This window comes from Ursus maritimus, unplaced genomic scaffold (assembly GCF_017311325.1).
Source record: "Ursus maritimus isolate PB19 unplaced genomic scaffold, ASM1731132v1 scaffold_15, whole genome shotgun sequence".
In the NCBI taxonomy this organism is placed as follows: domain Eukaryota; kingdom Metazoa; phylum Chordata; class Mammalia; order Carnivora; family Ursidae; genus Ursus; species Ursus maritimus.
This window is the reverse complement of record NW_024423897.1, coordinates 50,141,233-50,162,716: the sequence shown is the minus strand read 5'-3', so window position 1 is coordinate 50,162,716 and position 21,484 is coordinate 50,141,233. Positions and strand designations below refer to the sequence as shown.

At 46.6% G+C, this 21,484-nt stretch overlaps 1 protein-coding gene across 1 annotated transcript in view; it reads right to left on the bottom strand.

The window, feature by feature from the left end:
• The window catches only part of MYO10 (myosin X), a 206,438-nt gene that overhangs the window by 100,862 nt on the left and 84,092 nt on the right, over positions 1-21,484 (bottom strand). The window contains exons 3-4 of the mRNA XM_040630534.1: positions 19,088-19,246; positions 2,350-2,537 (exon numbers count right to left, since the gene is read on the bottom strand). Coding sequence (XP_040486468.1) covers positions 2,350-2,537; positions 19,088-19,246 — 347 coding nt within the window. The remainder of the gene's footprint in view (positions 1-2,349; positions 2,538-19,087; positions 19,247-21,484) is intronic.

The following is a 21,484-nucleotide window of genomic DNA, read 5'->3' as shown; positions in this document are numbered from 1 at the left end:
ATTCCTCTCTAATTCCAAACAGGAATTTTCTGTTTTTAAAGGTATTTGCATGAGAAAATGTTTTCAAAGTAGTAAAACCCATTGTATCCACCAGGGGGCAGATCATGCCCGAGGAAATCTACATAGGGCTAGGGTAACCTACAAGGTTTATTTTTAGACTCACCCTTCTCTAAATTCCCACAGCCCCAGCTCCCACTAAAAAAAAAAACAAAACAAAAAACTGCCAGAGAGATCTATTAAACAAGACACATTTTAATGAGAACACTGTTCTTAGAGACTCTGTTTCCTGAGTTAATTTAGATAAATACAGTTACTCTGTTCACATGGGCGGCTCACAATGGGAGCTTTCTGTTTGGGATCCACTCCCCCTCCACCTCCCACCTTATTTTTAAATACTGCAGTCTTTGGCATGAAAATGCCAACCCCTTTCCATTTTATTACACACACACACACACACACATAGGCACAATGACCTCATTTGATTTTCCTCCCTCTTCCTAAGCTACCCTGTCTAGCAAGTGATGGATTCGTCATCCTCTCCTTTTTCCCATCGACTGTAAGTAAGAAACACAAGCAATCATCAATGGCAAATATTTAGGCACCTACGTGTGGAATACAATTTGATCTCCTTAAAATAGATTACATTTTCTTTCTTTCTGTTGATCTTATTAAATCATATTCTGTATGAGGAAATAGGGACCTTCTATTCTAAGGTCTGAGCTTTGGTGAAGTTCCCTACAAAGAGCGCTTCCAGACATAAGGCAAGTTTCTTTACTGGAAATGGGACCCTTCAAAGCTGCCCCCCCCACTTTTAAATATGTTAAATAGCTTCATTTTGGTGAACTGCAAGTCATCCTGACTCATTTAGTTAACTAAATAAACGGAGAGCCCTTCTCTCCAAGTTATTTCCACAGCCCAGGATGTCAGCACCATAAAAGTGATTAGGAAAAAAGGGTCTATCTGCTCAGATGCTTGCAGAGAGAGAGAGGGAGAATGAGAAAGGCAAAGTTCTGCTATCCTAGTCCTATAATTCTGATTTGTTGTAAAAGCAAGGACCCATGCACTGGCGTAAAGGGCAACACCCATCCGTCAGAAGATCATAACCCCTAAAGCAGTTTTCTGTGTGTGGCGCCTACGGATACCATCAAGCGGCCACATACACCAAAGAGCTGTTGGAAGGTTGATGCCTGAACGAGCTGACGCCTGAGAAGTTCCTGGCACAGCGTCCAAAACACAGCAACCCCTCAGAAACCATTAGCGCCTACTCATCTTCGAACAGGTGCCACGTGGGACCGTCCCTCTCCCAAATGTCCTCAGCTGGGGGGCTGCTTCCCTTCCCCTGGGTTTCAGTGAGGGACATCTGGGCCTACCTGCCCGTCCCTATACATGCCCCCGTCTTCCCCACAGGAGCTGAGGTGGCTTCCCTGACAGGTGAACTGGGGGAAGGGCTGGCCCACTCTTCACCGGCTGGGAACTGGTTTCTCACAGTGATCGTGGCCACCACTTACCTGCCTGCACCCGGATCAGGTCTTGAGTCTCATCTGGGGCTTCGATGCTAGCAAGCCCGATTGGCTTGAAGTCTAAAGCTAACATATGGCTCTCCATCTGTCTGAACTTGCACTGAATCAGAAATCCGGCGGGGGAAGAGAGGGTCCTATTTCTCACCTCACCTACATCCAAAATGCCTTGTCCTTTTCTCTTGAAATAATGTAATTATTTTGCCACAAGTTGGGACTAGAAAGTCACCTACAACAGAAGTCAGAATCTTTTCCCCCAGCCGTTGTGGTAGCCTACAGGCTTTCAGTGACAGCCGTGCCCCGTGAGTGCAGGCCTGGGAGCAGGAACGAGGGCAGTGCCTGGGTATTCCACGGAAACGTCACGGAAAGTGAGGCTCAGCACATCTGCTCTGGGTACTATCCACGGGTGTTTTGAACATCATTAGAACACGACTCTGGTATAAAGAATTAATAAGAAGATCCAATTGGATAGCACTAGAGACCAATTTGAATTAGTTCATAAAAGAATTTTTTTTTTTTTTTTTTGAGAGAGGGAGAGAGCATGAGCTGGGGGAAGAGCAGAGAGGAGGGAAGAATCTCAAGCTGACTCCAAGCTGAGCACAGAGCCTGATGCGGGGCTCGATCTCACAACCCAGAGATCATGACCTGAGACAAAATCAAGAGTCAGATGCTTAACTGCCTGAGCCACCCAGGCGCCCCCTCCTTAACCTGCTAAGCAGGTTTTGCGTCCCGGGGCGGGGGCTGGCTGGGAAGGCAGAGCCGCCAGCGGGGTGGGCTCCCGGCACCAGCTGCCCGAGCGGCTCCCTTCCCAGCCTCACGGCTGCCCGGTTACCTGATGAGGACACACTGGTTGTCGTGGCGCTTCCACAGGCACCGGTAGCACTCGTTGGCCACGGCGAAGACGTGGGGTGGGAGCTCCCCCAGGTGGCACTTGCTGTAGCGCTCCATGGCCGCGTGCTCGTACAGGCCGGCGATGGTCTTGTAGGGGTTCACCGAGGCGATGATGGAGCCAATGTAGGTCTGCAAGCACATGGGGCGGGGACACAGAAGGACGCCGGTTACACATGGCACTGGCGGGCAGCGGGGTGTAGGAGGAGGGCGGTCGCCTGCACTTACGCCGGGGCAGAGACAGAAGAGGCTGGATACAGCTCCGTGCTCTCCCCTCTTGGCCGGGGAGGGGCTGCCACACGCCCCCACAGCCCCGCCTGTCTCAAGCTGTGACAGAATCCCCCCATCGTGCACGAAGAGGAAGGCTCCCCTCTGCATACAGCGTTCCTACACCTTTTTGGTACCAAATCTTGCCATTCTGTACACACGAATGGAGCCATTTCAGAGGAGACTCGCAGTGACAGGTAAACCACAGCAAGATGGGGAAGCAGCCCAGGCCCAAATCCCTATTCCCGGTGACCTCATCCTGTCCCAGGTACAAACGACTGTCCAACTCCCCGTCTCCGGCCTCATCAGGTGGCTCTCAGGAAACAGCGGGATTAAAGAAAGAACTAGAGCGACACCAAGCAAGGGGTGGGGGAAAGGGATCGAGAATGACTGTATAATGGGTATGGAGTTTGTTTGGATAGGAAGAAGATTCTAGAGGTAGAGCGTGGTTATAGTCACACAAGATTGCAAATGTACTTTAATGCGCTGGACAGTACACTTAAAAACAGGAAAATGGTAAATTTTATGTCATGTACAGTTGATTTTATGTTTTAAAAAACAGAAACAAGACCATTTTGAAAATACTAAGTGATCTGGAACGGAGATGCCTGACAATCTTACCAAACTTCTGGAACAAAATCCGGGCCAGGAATTCAGCAAACTCTTCAGAGCAGCAAAGCAGAGACTACAGCTATTAACCTGTAAGGCCTGCTGCCTCGTCCGTATGGACCAAACCGTTCACTCGGACTTCTGCAAGAAACGCTAACGCAGTTTGGCTACCAAGTTTCCAGGCTCAGACACAACGGAAGGGCAGAGCGGAGGGGTGGAGGCAGGCTGCCGTAACCACCACCACCTTCGATGGTACACATGCCCTGTGCCAAGGGCTTCATGGAGAGTTCTGGGCTGCACTCGGCCCTCCAAAATTCCTATGTTGAAGCCTTAACCCCCAATACCTTGGAATGGGACGGTATTTGGAGCTAAGTCCTCTAAGGAGATGATTACATTAAAACGAGGCTGTTCGGGTGGGCCCTAAATCAATCTGACTGCTGTCCTTTTAGGAGGAAAGGTGGACGCTCAAAGAAACCCCAGACGGGTGTGTGCACGGATAAAGACTGTCTGAGGACACAGGAAGATGGCGGCCATTTGCAAGGCAAGGAAGGAGCCCTCAGGAGAAGCCAATCCTGCCAACACCTTGACCTTGGACCTCTCGCCTCCAGAACTATGAGAAAATCACTGTTTAAGCCACCCAGTCAATGACATTTTGTTCTGACCTCTCGAGCTGACCCACACAGAGGGCATGACCCCTTCACACTCACAATAACCTACGGAGCTTCTCAATTTTACTACCCCGATTTTTCAGAGGAGGAAACAGGCATAGCGACGATGTCCTATTCACCCACGTAGGCACAAAGTGGTAGAGGTGAGATCTGAACCCGAGCAACTCAACTGCAGAGGCCTCTCTTCTTACATTCCTTGGCAAGGCACAGCGACGCAGCCCGGGGAAAGGAGAAGCAAGCAAGCTAGGCAGAGAGTCCAGACATCCCGAGAGCGTCTGTACCACATTGCGGCACTTATATTCATAGTGACTGCCAGGAACGCCCAGCAAAGTGTCACCTGCTCCATGGAACGGGTCGTCAAACGTTAGGAGGCTTACAATACATTTTAGAAATATTTTGAACCCAAAAGGTTAAAAACATAAAAGAGTTATTACCATATGATCAATGATTCCAGTCCTAGATATATAACTAGAAGGATTAAAAGCAAGTACTTCAACAAATAATAGCAGCATTATTCACACTAGCCTGCAGGTCAAACAACCCCAACATCAATTACCCGGTGGGCCGGTAAACAAGATGTGGTATGCCCATACAATGGACTATTATTCAGCCCCACCAAGTAATAAAGTACTGATGTGTGCTACTGTGGGGATGAACCCTAAAAACATTACACCAAGGTAAGGAAGCCAGACACCAATGTTCACGCATCCAGAAAAGATAAATCCATAAAGACAGACTGACTAGTAGTAGTTACTATGGGTGGGGGGAGGAGGCAGGAATGGGGGGTGACTGCTTAGTGGACATAGGGTTTCCATTTGAGGTGATGAAAATACTTTGGAAGCAGACAGGGGTGTGGACTGTACAACATTGTGAATGTACTAAATACACTGAATTGCGTAAAGTGGTTAATTTTCTGTTATGATAAGGTCATCTCCATTTAAAAAAGGAAAAGATAGAGCTCATTAATGGGTAAATGTTCAGGTCCTTGGAAACCGCAACTCTCCAGCAAGTCCATTTTTCTCCAGCCAGGGCACCGTGGGAAAGATCTGGCCATAAAGAAAGATGGAAAGTGCTTTTCCCTCTGGGGAAGGAAAGTGTCCTACTTCTAAAGGGCAACAGAGAACCACCTGACTCCCTGGAGCGCGCATACGTCCTCCGTCAGTGCTTTGACCACAGGCGCTGGTGCGTCTGTCATGCCAACTGTCTGCAGAGGTGAAGCAGGCCGTGCTTGAGGCTCTGGGTCCACTACTTTGTCTAAAATGTCAGACCTGTTTCTACCCCTTGGTAGCTGTATGGTTTTTTTTAAGGGTTTTTTTTAATTTTTTTTTTAAACTTTATTTGAGAGAGAGCAAGCTAGAGAGAGCGAGCGAGCACACACGCACAAGCAGGGGTAGGGGCGGAGGGAGAAGCAGACTCCCCACGGAGCAGGGAGCCAGATGCGGGGCTCAATCTCAGGACCTCGGGATCATGATCTTAGCTGAAGGCAGACACTTAACTGACTGAGCCACCGAGGCGCCCCTAAAGTTTGTTTATTTTTAAGTAATTTCTACACCCCACGTGAGGCTCGAACTCATGACCCTGAGATCAAGAATTGCATGCTCTTCCAACTGAGCTAGCCGGCTGCCCCAATTATTATTTTTATTCTGAAAATATCAAAACTGTTCATTTTTCTGTTGAAATATGTTCTTACTTTTTTCTACTTTGGCAGAAATCAAGACACTTTAATGCCTTCCCTCTTAAAACAGCTAGGTAGGCACACTGCGGTCCTCTTTCTCAGTTACCAATAAAGTGTAAGAGCCACACGGTATTGAGAATTAATTTTCCTTAATATTAGGATATTAACCCATTATTAACACTTTTTAAAAAATGATATGCCCTGGGGCACCTGGCTGGCTCAGTCAATAGAGAATGCAAGTCTTTATCTCAGGGCTGTGAGTTTAAACCCCACATTGGGCATGGCACTTACTTAAAAACAAACAAACAAAAAAAAATTGAAAAACGGTATGTCCAGCCCATGTCTTGAAAATTTTGCACATAACAGGTTTGTATGGTTGTTCTAAAATTTGGGAGATGAGCCTTTGTTTTAAAACGTATTGACTTACTCATAAAGAGTATCATAACCTTTCCACAAAAGCTTTACTTGGAAAGTGATTATTTTGGTCAAAACCTCATGCTACCCCCTCCTGGTTGGGCAATGCCACTGGTCATACAGCATGGCTTAAGGGATCACTCATCCTGGAAGTGCGCAGGACACGGTTTTTATATGGGGGTAGGAAATCCAAGGGCGTTAAAAGCTTGTTAGCAAAGTTGAAGCTGGGACATCCAAGATGGTCTTGTGCCTGGTTTTAAGTTATTCCCACTGTGCTTTGCCCAATGAAACAGCTGTAGAGTGTATCAGAACAACAACGTGGTTGGTGGCTATGGCAGTTCCCAACATCACACACGTGCCGTCCCTAGTCCCCACCCCACAGTGATTCTAGAGGAGAAGGGGGCCAGACACTCTGAACAGCAGACGTTCAGCACAGAGGCAGACTGCGGAACTGGCCGTCATGCCTGATGGACCCACTAATGCATCACGAGACCTCTCCCCACTGAGCCCATCACTGCCACACAGTCAGAGCTGGCCTGTGAGCTGAGACCCCAGAGTCTCTGGCTCAGGAAATCACTCCAACACATCTACAGATCGCTCCATTGTTGAGTTACCATCCTGACGACTTCAAGAGGACAGAACCACGCAACACCGCGAAACAGAACACTTTCACAAAGAGCCTCCAAAGGCACATCATTTGAGGTGAAAGACGAAAATCCAAAGTTGGTTTAGTTATAAAACGTTATTCTTGCCAAATGACCGCTATGGCTCCGGTGGTTGTATGCTTTTCCTAAAACAATATTGATCTTCATGTCTGACTTCCCCAACAAGATGTTAAAAATCCATTTCTCATCTTTCAATCTAGCTAACTGCCATGAAGACCATGGGGGTCCCTTACTATACGTTGTCGAGAAATTATAAGGTCTGTATAAATATTACTAAAAATAGACTTTCACCACTTTATGCAAGAAAGCCTGATTTTTCCCATTTTGATGGAAAACTTCTGGAAACGTACAGCACATGCCTTTGTGTTCTCAAACCCAGGTTGGTGTACCTCATTTATGCTTTTAAGGATCTTTGGTCTTATTCAGTCTCTCAGCCTCTAACAATGACGCCCACACCGAACGAGGCAGACACGGTCTTCTCACCTCCACTAACACCAAACCCAGATCCTAAGCTCCCACGTGCTCCTCGAGACTGTGGCTTCTCAACCTTCCCATGCACCCCAGGCAGCGCCACTGGAGGTGGCTCCAAATCTCCTGGAAATAAAAGGCTGAAGCCTTCTCCTTCCGAGACTGCTGTGTTGGAGGAATGGCCTAAGGTGCTGGAAGAGTCTCCAGATAAGAGAGCGCTTTGCTGTATAGTTCAAAGGAAGATACCGAGCCAGGATTTTTTTTTTTTTTTACTTTGCATTGCACACACCACATAATGCGTGAAATGAAGACACACATTCAAAATGACCTGCATTTCAACTGCTCAAAATTTTCACCGTTAAGGTTAAGTTAGGAGCAGCATGGCAGGTGTCTGTCCTTAACGACGTGACAGTTCTTCACCCTCTAAGAGCACTTGCATATCTTTAAGCCAGATGAAGAGTTGAATTCCTCTGTCTCCACAATGTTCAGAACCCTTCTTGCCAGGTGCAGAGAGATCACTTAAGTATAAAATAGTTGCATCCGATTTTAAAAGATGGAGCATTTAGTGGTATATGGTTATATTCCGACGTGACTCTAAGAATGCAGGTACTCCTGTTGGGGTCCTTTCCACTTTGTGGTAGAGACTTCCAACATATAAAATACATAATCTAAGAAAAAAGAAGATCCCTCCAGTTTAGACCATATTAAATACTCTAAGCAAAGAGAGCATATTTACAACAGGTCTTGAATCTGTTCAAGGTTTTCCGTAAATCCAAGCACTTTATTTTCTTTGCCATGTTCCTACTGAGTGAAGAATGGTTTTTCAAGCTTTATATTCTCCAGGGTGTATAAAAAACATTACACAATAGCTAAAAGGTGTTGGCAACCCAGGTATCCATCACAGGAAGAATGGGTAATTAAATGTAGTGTACCCATACAGTGGAATATTATTCAGCCTTAAAAAGGAAGGAAATTCTGACACACACACAGCATAGATGAACCTTAAGGACATTATGGTAAGTGAAATAAACCAGTCCCAAAAGACAAATACTGTATGATTCCACTGAAGTCATGTACCTAGAGTAGTCAAATTCATAGAAACAGAAAGTGGAATGGCAGTTGCCATGGGCTGGCATGAGTGGGATGGGGGAGTTATTTTTCCTTTTTTTTTTTTTAAGATTTATTTTTTGAGAGAGAGAGAGCTCACACACACCAGAGGGTGCACACATGAGTGGGGGGGGGGAAGGACAGAAGAAGAGACTCTTCAAGCAGACTCCCAGCTGAACGCAGAGCCTGACATGGGCCTTGATCCCATGACCCATGAGATCATGACCTGAGCCAAAACCAAGTGTCACTCAACTAAATGAGCCACCCAGGCGCCCTGGGGGAGTTGTTTAATGGGCACGGAGTTTCAGTTCTAAAGATTTAAGATTTAAGATTTCTAAAGTTTTAAGAGTTCTAGAAGATTCACAACAATGTGAACTACATAACACTATTGAACTATACACTTTAAAGTGGTTACGATGACAAAGTTTGTGTGTATTTGGTGACAACTGAACATTTTAAAAATTAAAAAGATATTGAGAACTTTGGTACTAGAATACATTAATCTGTTTTTTATAATGTCAAGGAAAGATCTGAAAACAAGCACAGAAGTCAGGGTTAAGTAACAAGAAGCATCAAACTCCATTTTTGGACATGTACCTTCAAATTTTAACCCAAATTGAGAAACAAAAATATTCCAGGGACAAATTACAGACCGTTTAGTAAGGGAGAGGACAAACGGCATTTAGATTTTCAGGTACAAAATAATCTCATTGGAGCTCAAATATTAATAAATACATAGATTGTGGCTGACATGAAATTCAACAAATGGAATCGCACACACAGGGACAGCAAACAACCAGACTTAATTTGAACCAAACTCAATAACCTGAAATCTTCCAAAAAAAGAAAAAGAGTAAAGAACATGTAAAATGTGTGTCTGACTGGTATACACAGAGAACCCAATTTTTTACTTCTTTAAAGCTATTATTTTTTTAAGATTTATTTGAGAGAGCGAGAGAGCGCACAAGTGGGAGGGGCAGAGGGAGAGAGAATTCCAAGCAGACTCCACGCCGAGTGCAGATCCCACCACTGGGCTCAATCTCACGATCCTGAGATCAGGACCTGAGCCAAAACCAAGAGTCAGACACTTAACCAACTGCGCCACCCAGGCTCCCCTATTTTTATTTTTTAAGATTACAGGAAACCTTGTCTCATTTACAGCTAAAAATGCATCTCTATAACTACAATTTAAGTAAAGACTTAAAATTAATTAATTTTAAAAAATGCCTGCCTAATATAAGACCTCCATTTAGTACCAGAGGTTAATTAGGCTCTTAAAACTTGAATGCACAAGCTTTACTACTTTGCCTTCTCACTAATGGCCTAAGTCATTTCTTAAAAGGCTTGTCACCAGATTTTAAATGACAAGCCTACATGTTTCCCAAACAACTTTCTCTGACATTTCATAATTGTGGGGCACAGAGGACAATCCTACCCACAGAGGACAATCCTACCCATGCAGACACGTCTTCACAGCCCTCATTTGCTCCAACATAACCTTGAGATGTGGGCAGGCCAGAGGCCAGTGTTCTGCCTCCTCTGACAGATGAGGGAATGGTTAAGTGCTGCCCCTACAGTCACAGAGCCGGTGAATGAGATCAAGGACAGGAACCTGGGTTCCCAGTGTGCCACACTGTGGGTCTGTGGCGGCCCCCTCCACCGCTCACCCATGCATGGAACAGGAATCCTCCCAGACTCTGTCCAGCTCATCACCAATGGCCAACGTTTCATGTCTTGTACATTCCACTTTCAATGAACTCTAGACTCTATGTCCTTCCCCTCCATCTCCCACCTCGGCCTCACTCAAATTTTCATAAAAGCCCCCTTCCTCTCCAATTTCCCAACGCAGACTTGCAGTTCAATCCAAGTTCCATGCTTGACACATGAGCCTCTGAAGATGACAGCTCTCCTGCTTAGAGCCCTCCATCAAATCCCACCATCTTCAGGGTCACCCAACTGGGATATTTGAGAAGAGAGTCTGAGCGGCTCCCAAAAGGTGAGAGAACAGCCAGAGTCCTGACGAATTATTCTCATAAGAGTTACAGAAGCTGGGGGCGGGGGCTTCAGTTCCTGAGTTTTCATCGTTCGTGCCCATGTTCGTGCCAAGTGGCACTTTCAAACCTCCGTAAAACAGAAGTGTAAAACCACATGGGAACAACAACGACAGTCGCTCCTAATAGCTTATTCAAAGGAGGACAAATTAGGTGAAATCCTAGAGGTCTATCAGCAAAAATAATTATGGTCAAGGACATCTTGTCTTTCCCCCACTACCTTAAAACATAACCACTCTGCACGGGTTATTTTATCACTAAAACGAAGGCTGCATGGATAAGAGAGTCATTGAATTAGTCAAGTTCAAATGTAATATAAGTAAAAATGGTGACTGGCAAGTGGAGGGGGTCAAAGAAGAGACTTGTTGTAAATTAAGAACAAGGGAAGCAAAGATCACTTGGTAAGAAATCCCAAGAGTTGTGAGACGCGTTTGTTACATGTTGTACCATTTACTTCTCCACAGAAAGCTATTTCTGCTGCTCCAGAAACGGCCATGACAGTGCCACGCAGTCTCAGAACCTGGACACGTGAAAGTCTCAAACATGAGGCGGGACCAGGTACTGGCCTCCTCACCTTGGATTCCAAATTCCACCAGAACAAAGACCTTGGTCATTTGCATGCTTTTCAGAAATAGAAAGGACGTTCTATTTTGAAGCATATAACGAATTTTTTGAGTCAGAAAAGTTCCACATAACTCACCAAAAAATACATTTCCTTGCCCACTTGAATAATCTGAAACAGCTGTAGCACACGTTGCTTAAAAATGTTGGAAGAAACTCACTGCATTTCTTCAATCCAAAGTCTACCAATTCAAGTTTCAAAAGGCATCAGGGTGTAATGCCTAGTATCTCTTTCCTGCACCAAAAGGAACCGGTATAACGCAGAAAACCAGCAGTGACCCAGTGGCCTCAGCCGCACTCTGCTTTGAGGTCCGGAGGGATCCGGGCCACCGATGGGAAGGCGCTATTCAACCACAGGAACTAACAGTCTACGCAACAAGGTTTGGCCATCAGAACCCAAGAAGTCCTCAGCCCGGAGCTATCTTCCCTGGAACACTGCTTAACCCCTCTGGGCCTAAGATTCTGATCGGTCATAAACACACATCCTCTGTCACCCCACGTGATGGCTGCGTGAGAATACTACATAAATCCGGGGTGTTTATTGCTTTTGTTAATGAGAATAAAAACCACAACTGCTTTTCATCATGTGATCATGAAGGTGGCTGGATGTGGGACAGGTGCCTCTGAAATGCACGAGGGAACCTGCTGAAGTCGGGGCCGTGCCATACTTTCCTAAAGGGAAAACTTAAGAAGTGGGAATCATCAGCCAGATTTATTTCCCATCCACCACTCTCTTCTTTCCTTCCACCTTGACCATCTCGGCTCCACAGAGCGGTATCTTCGTCTTGAACGCAGCTTCAGTTTTAAATTACAGACCCATACACTCAGTGGCGCACTGGACATCTTCCCTTGGAGGACCCTCAGCTCTAGCCCACATGGGCAAGGCTGAGCGCCCCCAACACCTACTTTGCTCAGTGACATCTTTTTTCTTTTAAAGATGCTATTTATTTATTGTGAGAGAGCGAGTGCACATGCGCGAGTTGGGGGAGGGGCAGAGGGAGAGAGAGGATCTCAAGCAGACTGCGCTGAGTGCAAAGCCCCACCCGGGGCTTGGTTTCACCAACCCTGAGATCATGACCCGAGCTGAAATCAAGAATCAGACCCTTAACCGACTGAGTTAACCCAGGCACCCCTCACTTAGTGGCATCTTGACAAATGCACCATGGTCAACCCACATGGTTACTCCAGAAACCTGGGAGTCATCCTATAGAAATTCAGCCTATTTGCCCCCAAACCCTATCAAGCACATACATTCTTCCTCTCAGTATCCTTCCTACTCAAACTCCCCCAGGACCTGTTTGGAACCCCGTCATTTCCATCTAGCGTGCTGGTCCTACACTGGGCTGCCTCCTGCACTCATCCGTCACCTTGCAGCCAGAGTGAGTTTTCCCAGAACGTAAAGTTGTCCTGTACCGCCTTCACAAATATATTCCAACTCATTCACTTATACACAGAGCCCTTCCTCACTTGCTCTTGACCATCCTGCCAGACAGCTGCACTTAACACTTCAGCATCTCGAATGTCCCGCAGCTGGACAAACGCACCATACCAGTGCATGCCGATCTGCTAGAAATGAGCCTGCCTCCCTCTTGGTCAAATCCCCCTATGAATACTTCAAAACTCAGCATGACTAGTGCCTCTGCTGGCAATCATTTTCCGACCCCTTCCTTCTTTCCTCCTTTGGATGCTCATTCATTATGTTCCCAGTACTTTAGCTACACTCACTGTCACCCTGGGCAATTGTCAATGGTTGGCTCGCGTCTGCCCTCCCCAATGAACTGTGAGGTCTTGGAAGGGCACTGTCTTTCATTTATCTAATCTTTCCAGCCACAGTTACTGTGAACAAGAGTAATTTTGCATCCTTGGAGCTCAGCACTCAGCCTGGCACACAGGCAGGGCTGCATCCATGTAGAGATTGGGGGCACACGATTTGACCACAAATCTACCAAATACATCCACGTTTTAACTGTGTTCTAGTGCTCTACGTCCATTACCTTCGACATTAAAAAAAAAAAAAAAGTTTGCCATCGTTATCCAATTAAACAATTTAAACCATTTTTAAACAATTAAAAAAACTGTTAGGCATTCACGTTTGTTGAAAACTAGATGACAACAGATAAGTTGTTACTGAAGTCAAGCTCTGAAATTTAGAAGTGACATTTCCATTTAATTTGAGTCAATTTCTGACTAAAATTCTCTGTTGAAAGGAATCTGACCCCAAAAGAGAGGCAGGAAAGGAAGAAAAAAAAAATTGTAAAAACAACGTCCTTAATTGCCGCCACCATGTGCTGATGTGGAATCGGCCACTCAGGAGTATAAATGCTCCGTAGAGTTGAAAAATACATATAGTCAGACAGATGGTTACAATCATCTTTTGGCAACACCGGGCTTGAATTCATGTGGAAAAAAGCCCCCGACGAGCCACACTGTTTTCAGCTGTTCCGGGTCCGAGGCTCAGGCCACGGCTGCACGCCACGCTGCTCCCAGGCCATCCAGTCTCCGTAAGCGGCACGCTGTCACTTGACACTGGCTTTGAAAAGGGACGGAAATGAACCCACAAAGGTCTACTTTGGGAAAAATCCACTCTAGGAAATGAAATGCAGATTTGGACGTGCACGTCCGAGACAGTCAAGTCCATCCCACTACCCCGGTCCGACGACCGTGGGCGGCCCAGGATCTCCCCGCAGGTGACCTCGGGTCCCCTGCCTGCCCCGCGCACAGTCTCGAGCTGGCGGCGGCGAACACATGATGCCTGGCAGAAAGCCGCAGGCTTCCAAGTTCGTTCCAGAACACCATCACATGCATGTGCAGAGTCAGTCTGGAACGCCACCTAACCAAAGGGGATGTTTTTGAAACACCTAAAAATACACGGGCTGTGAGCAATCTTGTGTGTTACACAAGCATGTCTCTTTGGTCACGGCCCCAGCTTCTCCAAAGGGGCTCGCTCGATTCGGATCTCTGCGCTGTTGGTTCGGCAAGACCGACGGACTAACCGACGGGCTCGGCGGACCGGAGCACGGCTTCCTCCGGAGCCGTCCCCAGCGCCGTAATTGCAGATGAGCCTGCAGTGGCCTGCGGCTCTCTCCGTGATGTGGTTTGGAGCCTGTCCTCAAAGGCTGGGAGAGGAGGCTCCTCCGTGCAATTGACCCCGAGCACGACCAACCCTGTAATGGACACAGTGCTTCTCTTCCATGTGGCGGAAAACAAATCGGCCACACCACGGGCCTTGCTTGGCAGACGCGGAGCTTACGTTTAATGCAACAGAAACCTCAGCTGCTCTTGTCAACACTGTGTTTAGATGCTGGGTACATAACAATTTGAAAAGATCCAGGCTCCAGAGAATACAGTAAGACGGGCGTCCAAAACCAACTCGTCCTCCCACTCTCCTCTCCTGGAGGAGCTTGCCAGGACTGTCAGCGCCACGGTCTCGTGGCCACGAGGCCTTCACCAGGCTGGGAGTCGTTAAAACCAGCCCTTCCTCCCCCACGCTTCTCAGCTGCTCCTCCCCCGCTCCCCACCCCGTCCACCCTGGGCTAAAGCCCTCCATCTCTTCGCTCTGGCGTATTGGCAACATTCTCTCCGCCAATTATCCTCTCTAGTCTATACCACGCCGCTTCCCTATCAGCTTGTCCAAGTTCTATCTCAGGGAAATTCTCTCTTCAAAAACTTTTCACAAAGACGGTGTGCTTTCTCTACCACCCAGCCCAAACGCTGCTGGCTAACTATGAGCAAATCAAGGTTTCTCAACCTTGGTACTACCGACAGCTCAGTCCAGATGGGCTGTTCTGGGCACTGTGCGATGTCAGCAGCACCCCTGGTCTCTACCCACTAGATACTGTTAGCATCCTCTGCCTTAGCTAGCCAACCAGAAATGCCTCCAGATAGCGCCGAATGTCCCCTGGGGACAGAATCACCTGGTTGAGAATCACTGCTTTAGGGGTGTCCTGACCCCAGCCTGCCTATCCCGTCTAGCGGGCTCAGTATTCCTTAACACACACCAGATTCCATGAGCAAAGGAACTTCTCCCAATTTAGTGAGTCCATCACATGAATGCACTCCCGTCTCTCCACGTTCTTGTATGGTGTCCACTAGCCTTTCCTTCTAACCAACTCTTATCCCTCCTCTGAAGTGTCATTATTGCCCCTCCCGTCCCCCCACAGGGCTTTCTCATGGTCAGTTCAGGCTTTCTCATCCACCTACAGGTTACCTCTCCCTATCTCTTCCCTCTTTGTCCCACAAACACATGCCCTGCCCCTCCTCTCCCTGAGCCTTTAGGAACTTAACCCGTATGGGTTCTTAATCCTCACCCCATCTCATGAGTGGTAAGAGGAGTCAGAGGAACGTGGGACCCTCATCAGACCCTCTCCCGAGGAAAGGCCATCAGGGAACAGCCCCTGTGGCAGGAAGCCCATAGAAAAGAGGCTCAGGGTGGAGTGTGGGATGAGGTCCCAGGCTGGGAGCTGTCTTGCTAAGCAGGGCGCCTGTCTGGGAAGTAGCCAGAGAAGGGGAGAGGCAAGGCAGAGCCTCAGGCACCAGGAAGCTGAAGTTCCAGGAAAGGAACCCAGCATTAGGGCAGAAGGCAGGGCCTCATGCAAGGCAATTACATAAAGAGTAGAGCTGCTTTGAGCAGGGGTCAGATCCCAAAAGGACCAGTGGCAAGGCTAGGGTCATGCAGACCTCCACACTGACAGAGAAATCTGCTCAGCTTCTGCCCTGAAGGATCCAGGGCCAAGTTCCAGGCAGGAGGCTTTATAAACACACACCTGGCAGTAGAGACGAGTAAGATGCGGGAAGGGTACAAAGGTTCCGGAAGCTTTCACTTACCATTTGATTTTAAAACAGTCCTGTCAGATATGGGGGTTATGACAACCGACCTTTTAAAAAACATATTAAAAACTGACACACAGATTAAATTGGGTTCTAGCCCAAGAGGAGGCGAGTGGAGAAAAGCATGCTCAACTCAGATTTGTCTACTCTGAGTGCTTTATCGTAATCTTTATAGGGTGGTAACAGCTGGGAAAAATATCTTACTGGGGTACGGCAGTAAGGGCGATCCCCAGGGAGAAAAAAAGCTAATGGTCCTTTTTAGCACAAGGCAGTAGACCCTTCTGCGTGGAGATGGGTCTGCTCATCAGCAACCCATGTAACCTGCTAACTCGGACCAGAAAGCCAACCAACGAAAGAGGGCAAGATGCAGAGCGTCGGAGAAGACCCACGGGGATTCCTTCTCCATAACATGACTCACAGGAGGCCACCTATGGCAGGTGGAAGAAGGTACCGCTGGATGTCCAGGCCGAATGCACTTTGAGGATGTGATTAAGGTTGGAAATGCTGAGACAGGGAGAGGATCCAGGTGGGCCCTATCTAATCGCAGGAATCCTGAAAGCTAAGAGAAGTCCTGGCTGCAGAGAGAAATGAAAAGGAAAGGAGAGATTTGAAACATGAGAGAGACTCGATCTACCACCACTGCTGGCTTTGAAGGTGGAAGGAAGGGGACCCGTGGAAGCTAGGAACAGCCATTGGGTCACAGCCAGCAAGAAAATGGGGACCTCAGTCCTGTAACCTCATATATGACCAGAAGGAGCAGATCGTCCCCTAGAGCCTCCAGAAAGGAACAGTGCCCTCCCCATAGCTGGATTTGAGGCTGGGAAGACCCCATCAGACCACGACCTACAGAACTGAAGGACACTACCTGCTGTTTTAAGTTGCTATAGTTATGGCCATTTTTTATGCCAGCAATAGAAAACTAATACAGCATCTCTGGTTACAAGTCATTTGTTTCTTTTTTAAACATATAGACAGGCATCACTCAGAGCGGGGATCAAAGGCAGGAACGCTGTGGTTTTCCCGACAGGTGGTGGTTTTGTCTTGATGGGGCAGAGCCTGAGGAGCCCTGGCAGCCACCTCAAACCGCTTCAGCGATAAGAAAATCAAGGGGCTGCTTTACGATAATACAATTATCCAAGTCTCAAAAGGCAGTCATAGAAGGGCATTATTAAGTGAATTGACCTGCAAATCGGAGGTACAAAAATCCCGTGTTCTTTCCTCAAAGGGGAGGAAAAAGATCTTCATTCTAGGGAAAAAACCAAGACCCTATTCACAGGCTTTATTGGGCAAATTAGCTATCAGGTTTAACATCACCACGAAAAGAGGGAGAGAAAAACTCTTAAAAGTCTCTGCCTTTTTAACCCCCTGGGTAGTTCCCCCCCAATGGATTGACTTTTCCCTGACTATTAAATGTAGAATATAAGCACTTGCACCTAAAGATAGAAGCCGGTGAGTTCTGAAATACTCACCTACAAGACATGCACACCCATAAAGAAATTGTAATCTAGCTTCGCATTTCAGCATCAACTAGGATGTTATTTCTAATACATTTGGCATGTGTTCTGCAGACACTTCTCACACAACTACCAGGTGCCTGAGAATGTCCTTGGCTCAAGAAAAAGTCAGGGGCGCTTGGGTGGCTCAGTTGGCTGGGCGTCTGCCTTCCGCTCAGGTCATGGTCCCAGGACCCTGGGATTGAGCCCCACGTCGGGCTCCCTGCTTAGCGGGGAGCCTGCTGCTCCCTTTCTCTCTCCCTCTGCCTCTCCCCCCAGCTCATGCTTGCGTGCGCTCTCTCTCTCTCTAATAAAATCTTAAAAAAAAAAAAAAAAAAGGCAGACAAGACAGACAAAGTCAGTCCTTGACAAACTGAGCAAGGAAACTGCTAGGTAAACAAAGTTCCGGGACAACGTCAGATAATACTCAATACTCAGGTACAGCAACCTGGACGCATGTCGTGGCTCTTCCCTGGGAAGGAGGGAGCCCACGGGTCACCCTGGAGATTTCTGCCCTGGGAACCAAGCAGAGTTACGCCAGAATGTGCACAACACAGAAGAGACAGCCACGTCTTCACAAACACGTGTGAATGTTACCTTTCCTGAAGAACATGTGGAAAATATCATACTCTCGAGACCCAGTGTAAGCAAGCTCAGCCAGAGAGTTCGAATCCCACTGCCTTTCTTCCCATAGAGCTGCTTAAAAACCCGTGGCAAACATTAGGTCAATCTGGCAAAAATGACACTTTCGCAATGTAAAAAGCAGAGGAAAATTAAGCATTAAACCCGCAAATAACCCATTCCTCCTCATTTCCCAGATCTCCTCTCCCGGTCTAAGGCTAAATAAATTGGGGAAAGGAGAATACTAAGCAGGCCCTGAGTTTCCGTTAGCACCCACTAGCTTGCTGTAAAGGCTGACGTTAGGCATCAAAACCACAAAGGTATTGGCAAAATTAAGCGTATTGCTGAAGAAAAATTATTAAAAGATCAAGAGTTTTTTACAATATTAAAATTGTTGTTTTTTTTAAAAAACCCTATAAATTTGAACTTGACAAGAAAAAAACATTTGAAAGCAGTTGGCCCCCCTTTACTATAAGGACTTAGAAACAGGCAGATGAAAAAGATAAAATCTGCAGGCCAGTCTTGACAGATAAACTAATATATGTACTTTAACGTCAAAAAGTAATGATGTATGATAAAAATGATTTTTTTGGAAATGATTTCTAAATATTGCTCTTACAATACAGATATAGTCACATTTCACACAAATTAAGAGAAAAATGTGCACGCCTGCTTTTTATGGACGTGTCTCCCTTCAAAATAGGAATCCTACAAAAAAGAAAGATGGGTTCCCTGGATCCAAATATTCCCCTGGAGGGGCTCCAGACCCAGAAAAAAATGCGAAAATCCATAAAAGGAGAAAAATCAAGAAAAGGAGACAAAAGCTGGACCTCAAGGTACTATTATTTGCAAATCCACATTCCCCACCCCCAACCCCCCAGGCCCTTAACTGAGGAAGACAACCATTCTGGCCACTTCCTCATAGAACAGAACACTTAGCAAAACAGAATGCACTCACCAGAAGAGGTCAAATTACCCTTCAATAGAAAGTAATCCCCTCTAATAAAATCAAGGCAATAAACACGAGACCATGATTTATTGGACCACGTTTCTAATTTGGCAAAACTCCCGAAAACACAGGTTTACTTGGATAAACTGGACACGTTCTCAAAAGGCAGGAAACACCCTTTGAAAAAAAAAAATTAACATTCGCTCAAACTTCAGGGATTTTTAAAGAGAATTCAAGCGGAACTTACATATATTTGATTTCTCTTATAGCGCTGGTATAAGTTATGCATGATGGATCCGCCGTGGAGCTCGGTCAAAGTGGCCATGTCATCCACGCCCTCCTCATTCATGGGGTGCATAGCGGTCACCTTCTGGTGTGTAATTGTGCTCTGCTTGTATGTGAACACCTGATGGACAGAATGAATGCAACTGTTTAGCGATCAGCAATGAACAGTCTCCCCAGACATTTCCCACCTTAAAGTACAATCTCAGCACAGCTCCCGCAACAAGATCCTGAATTGGCCAATAAAAAGTCTTACTGCAGAGAACTTTTGCATTTTCTCTGTGCCACTTATCTATTTTTAAAGGAAGCAATTATTTGACAACTGCCATGAGATGTTCCTCGAAGACATGAGTTCAAGTATCAGCCATCCCTCGGGAATCGCAGAAATCATAAATTTGCGGTTCACTTCTCCATGTATTTCTCCAATGCTATAAATCAGTAGCAGTTAAGAAACTGGCTAACACACTTTTAGAAAGTAATTGGGCTTCCTTGTGTAATGTCTCACATGGGATCACACAATATATTTCAAAACTTCACGTTAACAGCTTTTCTAAGTGTTCCATAAATTCACCATACAGTCCTATTTGTTCAAATACGTATCTGTGCAAAGGTTGGAACACATCTTCACAAGAATACGTTAAAAAATATCCTAAATCCCTTCTTGGATTTAAAATAAAATCAGTTTGTTGGCTTGACACCTGTCCTCCTTAGAATTCCAACCACCGCCCATGAGCGCCGCGCGCACGTGGTAGCAAGCACATGACGAACTCGGATGTGGTAAGACTGACCACTGAATTTGCACGTATTTCTAAAATCTACTCAGTGCTTTTTTATCACTGCTGACTTGGTACAGGACTAACCGTATTAAGTCTGCTGCACCTGTGGGTCAGTTTGGCCAGCTTTACATATAAACTCACGTACATAACAAAATCATTCGATGACGGAGTCTACGCCATAATTACTCATCTTAATACTTTTACAACGTTCATCCCTAAAAAACACGAAGACATAGAAAGCAAGGACCTAAAGAACGTGAAAAATGTACAGTCTTCACAGGCTCACGTACTTCATATGTGCACATCCCCACAAAGATCTTTCTGGAACAGTATCTGCAGAACCTCCTGATTGGGGAATTCTATTTTTAAATATCGACCACTTGCCTACATGGCAACAAATAGTATGTTATTGCAAAAGAGAATGACACATTAAGGAAAGCCAAAGTACCAATCCAATGGTTTTGAGAAGCCATGAAAAATGGTATGTTTTATTTTTCTAGAGAAAAAATAAAACTTCAGCAGTGGCATTTCTGCCACATGAACCACAAGAGTTGGTCAAATCCAGTCCTGAGAAACTGCTCAATGCAAGAGCAGACATCCGACTGTCTCTTCTCCAGGCCAGCCACTCTCCCCAGCTGCTTCCTGGGCGCAGACGTCCCCCAGGAGACGCGCCAGCCCCAGCGGCCCCACCTCCTGGCGAGGCAGCCAACCCCGCCACGTAAGCACCCAAAGGGTGGGACAGGCCTGGAGACTGCTCAGGGAGTGCAGGGTAGGGTATGCCATGGCCAGGAAACAAGTATGAAAGAAGAACAATGTGCAGGAACATTCAAAAGTGTGGATGCACTTTGAAGACACTGACCTTCCATTCTAACTCAAGCACCATGGAAGAAAATTAAAGAAACAGATTTAGGCCAAGAGTTGAAGTTGTCTTGGGGGAACCTGGAAAATCCCAGAAATGAACAGCTAAAACTCTCTGCTCTTTTCCAGCTTGCTACATGTCAATGATGCTGATCCAGACAGGTTTTTTTCTTTTTTTTTTAAGATTTTATTTATTTGAGAGAGCGAGCATGAGCAGGGGAAAGGGGCAGAGGGAGAAGCAGGCACCCCGCCAAGCAGGGAACCTGACATGGGGCTTGTATGTAGGACCCTGAGACCACGACCTAATCCAAAGGCAGATGCCCAACCAACTGAGCCAACCAGGTGCCCCAAGCAGGATTTCTGGAAACACTAACCACTGGGCTGGTACTTGGGTCTCCATCTGCAGTAACTGCGATCAGGGTGCAGAAGCAGAACTTTGGCCCCACGAACTCCCAGCCAGCTGAGGAGTGCAAAGAAGAGTCCTGTGTCACCTCTCTGCTCCTAGCACACACTGGGAGGCTCTTCTCATGCCACCTGCTCAAAACTCCTGCCAACACAGTGGGCAGAACCGTTGCTCACGTTCCCAGGAAAAGGTTCTTGTAGGAAAGACGACAGGGCACCAAAGCCAGCACAACTGTCTCCTGCTCCATCACCCCCCCCCGCCAAAACTCACCATCAGCAAGTCCTTCCCAATATGGAAACAACTCTTCCTACTAAATGTCCATGAG